The following is an 8081-nucleotide window of genomic DNA, read 5'->3' on the forward strand; positions in this document are numbered from 1 at the left end:
GTTTTGGATGTTCAGTTAGTTTGCAAAACATATGTCATAAAAGCGGTCTAATTAGGTTGTAACTGTATCCTTATGTCTTTTTTTTTTTTATGGAAGCCCGTTTCCGCAACTGAATAAAAAAAATAAAAAAAACATTGCGATTTTTTCTCACAATTCGGACTTTTTTTTCCACACTGAACTATATATACTATATATATAAATTCACAATTGCGAATTTGTATCTTAGAATTCTGACTTTTTTCCCGCAATTGCAAGTTTAAATTTCGCAGTTCTGACTTTCTCAAAATTCAGACTTTTTACTCAGAACTTGCAATCACAAGCTATAAAGTCCTATTTTGAGGGGAAAAAAAGACTGATATGTTCTCAGAATTGCAAGTATCTCAAAATTTTGACTTAACTCACAATTGCAAGATATGGACTCGCAATTCTGAGGAAAAAAACAATTGCGAATTTGCGAGATATAAACTCACAATTCTAAGGGAAGAAGTGATGATTGTAAGTATATATCTTGCAATGCTGACTTCATTACTCAGAATTGAGTTTTTCCTCAAAATTGCAAGTTTTTCCCTCAGAATTGAGTTTATTTCTCAAAATGTACAATTCTGACTTTAAATCCCGAAATTGCGAGTTTATATTGCTCAATTCTGACTTCATTCCTCAGAATTGCGAGTTCATTTCTCAGAATTTAGTTTATTTCTCAAAATCCAGAGTTTTTCTTTCTTAAAATTGCGAGTTTGTCTCAAAATTCTGACTTAATTTCTCGGAATTGCAAGTTTATTCCTCAAATTGTGAGTTTGTCTCGCAATTCTGACTTTATATCTCACAATTGTGAGTTTAAATCACTCAATTCTGAGTTTATTCCTCAGAAATGCAAGTTTTTTCCCACAGAATTGCAGGCTTTTCCCTCAGAACTGCAAGTTTATTCCTCAGAATTGAGTTTTTTCTCAAAATTTAGAGTTTATTTCTTAATATTCAGAGTTTCTCACAATTCTGACTTCATTTCCCAGAACCGCAAGTTTATATCAGTGAATTCTGACTTAATTTCTCAGAACTGCAGGTTTATTTCTACAAAACTGCAAGCTTATTCCACAAAATTGAGAGTTTATTTCTCAAAATTGCGAGTTTGTCTCACAATTCTGACTTTATATCTCACAATTGTGAGTTTTATTACTCAATTCTGACTTTATTCCTCAGAATTGCGAGTTTTTCCCACAGAGAGAAGTTTATTGCTCAGAATTGTGAGTTTATTCCTTAAAATTCAGAGTTTGTCTAGCAATTCTGACTTTATATCTCACAATTGTGAGTTTTATTACTCAATTCTGACTTTATTCCTCAGAATTGCGAGTTTTTCCCACAGAGAGAAGTTTATTGCTCAGAATTGTGAGTTTATTCCTTAAAATTCAGAGTTTGTCTAGCAATTCTGACTTTATATCTCACAATTGTGAGTTTTATTACTCAATTCTGACTTTATTCCTAAGAATTGCGAGTTTTTCCCACAGAGAGAAGTTTATTGCTCAGAATTGTGAGTTTATTCCTTAAAATTCAGAGTTTGTCTAGCAATTCTGACTTCATTTCTCAGAAAGGCGAGTTTATATCACTCAATTCTGACTTTATTCCTCAGAATTGCGAGTTTTTCCCACAGAGAGAAGTTTATTGCTCAGAATTGTGAGTTTATTCCTTAAAATTCAGAGTTTGTCTAGCAATTCTGACTTTATATCTCACAATTGTGAGTTTTATTACTCAATTCTGACTTTATTCCTCAGAATTGCGAGTTTTTCCCACAGAGAGAAGTTTATTGCTCAGAATTGTGAGTTTATTCCTTAAAATTCAGAGTTTGTCTAGCAATTCTGACTTCATTTCTCAGAAAGGCGAGTTTATATCACTCAATTCTGACTTTATTCCTCAGAATTGCGAGTTTTTCCCACAGAGAGAAGTTTATTGCTCAGAATTGTGAGTTTATTCCTTAAAATTCAGAGTTTGTCTAGCAATTCTGACTTTATATCTCACAATTGTGAGTTTTATTACTCAATTCTGACTTTATTCCTCAGAATTGCGAGTTTTTCCCACAGAGAGAAGTTTATTGCTCAGAATTGTGAGTTTATTCCTTAAAATTCAGAGTTTGTCTAGCAATTCTGACTTTATATCTCACAATTGTGAGTTTTATTACTCAATTCTGACTTTATTCCTAAGAATTGCGAGTTTTTCCCACAGAGAGAAGTTTATTGCTCAGAATTGTGAGTTTATTCCTTAAAATTCAGAGTTTGTCTAGCAATTCTGACTTCATTTCTCAGAAAGGCGAGTTTATATCACTCAATTCTGACTTCATTCCTCAGAATTGGGAGTTTATTCCTCAGAATTGCAAGTTTTCCCTCAGAACTGCAAGTTTATTCCTCAGAATTGCGAGTTTCTCAAAATTCAGAGATTATTTCTTAAAATTCAGAGTTTGTCTCGCAATCCTGACTTAATTTCTCAGAACGGCGAGTTTATATCCCTCAATTCTGACTGTTTATTTCTCAGAATCGTGAATTTATTTCTCAAAATTCAAAGTTTATTTCTTGAAATTGCCAATTTATTACTCGGAATTGCGAGTTTATTTTTCAAAATTGCGAGTTTATATCACTCAATTCCGACTTTATTCCTCAGAATCACGAGTTTATTCCTCAGAACTGCAAATTTATTTCAGAGTTTATTTCTCAAATTTGCCTTGCAATTCTGCCATTATATCTCACAATTACGAGTTCATTCCTCAGAATTGAGAGTTCATTGCTCAAAACCGCAAGTTTATTTTTTTTTTAATTTAGAGTTTGTCTCGCAATGCTGACTTAATTTCTCAGAATTACAAGTTTATATCTCACAGTTCTGAGAAAAAAGTCAGAATTGCCAATTTGTTTAACGCTGTTCTCTGAGGGAAAAAAAGAATTGTGAGATATAAATTCACAACTTTGAGAAGGAAAGTAAGAATTGTGAGATAAAAAGTTCCAATTAGCTTTTTATTTTTATTCAGTGACGGAAATGGGCTTCCATAGTTTTGTGTCTTTAGTTTTGGTATTAAAAAATACCGAATGTGAATGCTAAGCACACAAACCAGGACTAAATGAATCATTTACTTTTTTGATCTGAACCAAATACTATTGAAGTCAATGGGGACCAACTGTTTTGTTGAAACTCATACAAGTCTGGAACAAACTGAGGATTTGAGGGTTGAGTAAATGACAGAATTGTTTTATTTTAGTGTACTATCCCTTTAAGAGTGACAAAGAGAGAAAGCAAGGGAGTGTGATGGATTAAAAAAAGCCTAGAGGAAGAACATACCTCATAAAAGCCAAAAATGAGATGAGGGACACGCTGACAACCCAACCAGCTGCTGCAAAGGCCTTGGGCATGGTCAGGGCACCAGTCCCAACAATTAGATTGAACATGTACACCAGGCCAACCTACACAAACACAAAACAAACATGTCTATAGCAGATTAAACCGTTTTCAGAAATAACAGATGCATAGAAAATGCATTACAAGAGGCACTCAAGTTTTATCACACAGAGGGGACAATTACACATCAGCTGTCTACGTTCTCAGTTCTACTTCCTTGCAAAGAGGATGTGTCTGGTATGTTTCACTATCATGCAATTCAATAAGCTGATGTATGTGATAACTCATTTGAAATGCCCTGCGTTTTCTCCCACTTGATTGTGCAAGTCACACGTAAATCAATAAAGTCTACTGTAAATTAGTCATGAGCATTACTTACAAAATTTACTGTTAATCCCTTTAGAAACTGATGAGCACTTCCCTTATTGATTATATAAAAAAAAAAATACTTCCTATTAACCAATGAGAGTAAAACGAAACAGATAATGGACGTACTGTACTGTACACTAATACTGACACATTATGACCCTACTGTAAACTTATTGATTTATTTTGGTTTACTTCAAGAGGATTCTTTTCAAAGAGTTTTCAAATGAAGGCCAATGCATATTTTTGTAGTTGACAGCAATAAAATACTTTGCTTAATTTTACAATTGAAGTCAAAAGTTTATATACACTTTGCAGAACCTGCAAAATGTTAATTATTTTATCAAAATAAGATGAATCATACAAAAAGCATGTTGTTTTTTTATGTAGTAAACAATGACTGTATGATTTTGAGAGCTGTCTTTTCACACTGAGGACAACTGAGGGACTCATATGCAACTATTACAGAAGATTCAAACACTCACTGATGCTCCAGAAGGGGAAAAAAATGCATTAAGAGCCAGGGGGTGAAAACGTTTTTTTTTTTAAAGATCGGGGTAAATTTAACTTATTTTGTCCTCTGGGAAATATGTAAGTATCTTTTGTAGCTTTTGAAGGGCAGTACTAAATGAAATTATGATATATAGGCAAAATAAGAAAAAAAAAATGTATTCTTCATTCTGTTCAAAAGTTTTCACCCCATCGGCTCTCAATGCATCGTTTTCACTTCTGGAGCATCAGTGAGAATTTGAACCTTCTGTAATAGTTGCATACGAGTCCCTCAGTTGTCCTCAGTGTGAAAAGACGGATCTTAAAATCATACAGTCATTTTGGGAAAAGGTTCAAATACACAAAAATGCTGAAAAACCAAAGAATTTTTGGGACCTAAAGGATTTTTCTGAAGAACAGCAGGCAGTTCAACTGTTCAGGACAAACAAGGAACTCACGAACAACTATCACTAAACAAACAAACAAAAAAAACACAGCTGTGGATCATTCAGGTAACAACACAGTATTTTGAATCAAGTGTATGTAAACTTTTGAACAGGGTCATTTTTATAAATTCAACTATTATTTTCCCTTGTGGACTGTATGTAAACGTCTTTTATGTGGAACATCTTATTCAGGTCCGTACTTCATAAAAAAAATAACACGCATTTTGTACGATCTCTCTTATTTTGGTCAAATAATTAACATTCTGCAGATTCTGCAAGGTGTATGTGAACTTTTGAGTTGTATATCTTAAAAAAAAGATGTAACGTATCCTAAAGCCTGTTTAGATAAAATGTTTAATTATTTAATTTTTCGCATCATTTTATCATTTATACAGATTTTTTTCTCAAAAATTCTAAATCTATAGCCTTTCAATTTAGTTTTTGTTTCTGCTACAGAACAATAATAAAAAAAAAAAAATCATAATTGCTGCTTTTTACAATTCAGACATTTTTCTCTAATTTGCAAGATTACATCATGCAAATTCAGACTTTTTTCCTCACAATTCTGACTTTTTTCTCCGAATTGTGAGTAAAAAAGACAGAATTATAAGATACAAATTATGAATTGCAAAGTCTTGATTACGTTTTTTTATTTATTTTTTTAATCGTAACAGAAACAGTTTTCACTCTTTATCTGTTAGTTTTATTTAAATATATTATAAAAATAGCCCTATTTGCTAGTAAATTTAACACAATTACTCTGTACAAATGTCTAGCCATTTCCCATATTTTCAGAGGAAAATGAGTTCAAGAAAACCACAAGGCAACATGCCAAAAACACGAGTCTGGCTCATGCGCCGGTTTCTGCTGATTTAAAGCGTTAAAGCATGTTTCTCCTGTTCCCTGAGCTTTCATTTCCTCTTTAAATGAGTAACACAAAGTGAGTGGTTCGAATCACATGACTTACAGTGACATAAAGGCACCAAAAGCCCTTATGTCAACTGTTAATCAAAATGATCTAGTTATAAAACAGAACTTTTGTAGTTTTATCGTCAATCACTGTTGTTAAAGAAATGACAGGTTATCTTGAAGTATTTCATGAATGCCGGTAGGAAGCAACAGAAACCATGTCACATGCATGACACAACCTGACCTGATAGTTTGCAGTTGATACTGTCACAAGACAAAGAGCTGAGTGTACAGAATAATTAAACTGACCAGTTTGTTCTTGTAAAGTAGGTCAATCAATACCTAACGTTACTACATGTACAAGCACTTGGTGAAATGAAATACTCACAAATGGGGAGTAAGGCTCCCCTGTTTCTGTAATGCCGCCAGGCATCTTCGTAGACAAAAACACAACTCTAAAAACTGAAAGTTCACCAGCCTAAAGAAAGAAAACACAATTTTAGTATTTAATGAACAACAATTTTGCCAAAGGGACATAAGTAGGCCAGAGTACCGTTAACATGACTAGCGTCAACCGTTGTTTACGGTTTATTTATAATCACGCAGATGTCACAAGGAGGTGGCAGATTTAATAAACATGCGCTACATTTCTTAACACAACTGCTTTATGATGTTTTAAGTGTAACTGTTTCACCACAGCGAGAGAAAACTTTTTTAAATCACTCATACTGCTAATATTTAAGGCTCACCTGTCACCGTTTGAGGCGACTTGAGTTGTCAAGCGAAGTGGCGGTTTGTATCGTTATAAATTACACCTTATATATATTACGTCCTCACGATCAGCGACGCAGCTCGAGAGCAAATGAGATGTAATAACAAACTGGAGCGCATCGTGCACACCTCCTCGTTGTTTTAGTCGCGGATCATTAAGACAGGCTGCAGAAGTTCTTTTCTCTGGGAAAACATATCCATTAAAATTAAAGAGTACACAAACGTCAGCAGGAAACAGTTCCTGCGAAAGGGGTGGGGCGAATCAGATCGGAAGTGTTTGCTGATTGGCCGGATCTGGTGACGTTTTATGAAAAAGACGCTTTGTGACGCTTGCAGCATGGAAGCTGAAGATAGTCATTACTTTAATAAGAAGTGTATGATTTTAGTATTATTTAGTTTTATATTTTGCAAATATCTGAACAATACACTCGGATGTAGGATGAGTAAGGTTTGTAATGTTTTTGAAGAAGTCTCATGCGTATCAAGGCTGCGTTTAAGCAAAAATAAGGTAAAAAGAGTAATATTGTGAAAAATTTCAATCTAAAATAACGTTTTTCTATTTTAATCAAATGTAATTTATTCCTGTGGTGGCAAAGCTGAATTTTCAGCGTCATTACTCCAGTCTTTAGTGTCACATGATCCTTCGGAAATCATCTAATTCTAATACAGATGAGGTCAAAAGTTTACATACACCTTGCAGAATCTGCTAAATGTAAATTATTTTACCAAAATAAGAGGGATTATACAAAAGGCATGTTTTGTCAAATTTAGTACTGTGGTGTTACCTGAATGATCCACAGCTGTTTTAGTGATGAGTCTCTTGTTTGTCCTGAACAGTTAAACTGCCCGCTGTACTTCAGAAAAAATCCTTCAGATTTGAACCCTTTCCAACAATGACTTATTATTTTAAGATTATTTTTTTCACTATTTTCACACTACAGAAGGTTCAAACTCTCACTGATGCTTCAGAAGGAAAAACTATGTATTAAGAGCTGGGGGTGAAAACTTTTGTACAAGATGTGTACGCTTTTCTTATTTTCTCTAAATATCTTTTTTTTCCCCCATGTAGTACTGCCCTTCAGAAGCTACATATTTGTTTCCCAGAGGACAAAATAAGTTACATTTACCTTGATCTTCACATTCCAAAAGTTTTCACCCCCCAACTCTTAAAGGCATAGTTCACCCAAAAAATGAAAATTTAATGTTTATCTGCTTACCCCCAGGGCATCCATGCCTGCGGATCGTGACGATACATTAATGTCCTAAGACACGAAACGATCGGTTTTTGTGAGAAACTGAACAGTATTTATATAATTTTTTACTTTCCTGAGCACGAGTTTGGCATCAGTCACGTCACATGAGCACGCTCTCTGGCGTAGAATACGCAAACGCCATAAGGGGAAATCAGTGAAAAGTCCCGGATGCAAACGTAATATTTTAGCTTTAAATCGGTTTAAACTATCAGGATACGCGCAAGTAATTACCATTTTGAATAGCCGCTATACCCACAATCTCTGTGCACTGTGTAAACAATGAGTGTCGTATACATGCGACAGATCGCTTCCGGCGTTTGCGTATACTACGTCAGAGCGCGTTCACATGTCACGAGCCGAAAGCTAAACTCGTGCTCAGGACAGATGGACGTGGCTGTGTATCAAAGGTAAAAAATGATATAAATACTGTTCAGTTTCTCACAAAAACCGACCGTTTCGTGTCTTAGGACATCAATGT

General features: G+C 34.4%; 1 protein-coding gene across 1 annotated transcript in view; it reads right to left on the minus strand.

Annotated features, from left to right (window-relative positions):
* LOC141324851 (transmembrane protein 104-like) overlaps positions 1–6012 on the minus strand; it is a 69090-nt gene extending 63078 nt beyond the window's left edge. Inside the window, exons 1-2 of the mRNA XM_073833571.1 lie at positions 5968–6012; positions 3313–3434 (exon numbers count right to left, since the gene is read on the minus strand). Coding sequence (XP_073689672.1) covers positions 3313–3434; positions 5968–6012 — 167 coding nt within the window. The remainder of the gene's footprint in view (positions 1–3312; positions 3435–5967) is intronic.
* Positions 6013–8081: the final 2069 nt, after the last annotated feature.

This window comes from Garra rufa, chromosome 1 (genome assembly GCF_049309525.1).
Source record: "Garra rufa chromosome 1, GarRuf1.0, whole genome shotgun sequence".
Lineage (NCBI taxonomy): Eukaryota > Metazoa > Chordata > Actinopteri > Cypriniformes > Cyprinidae > Garra > Garra rufa.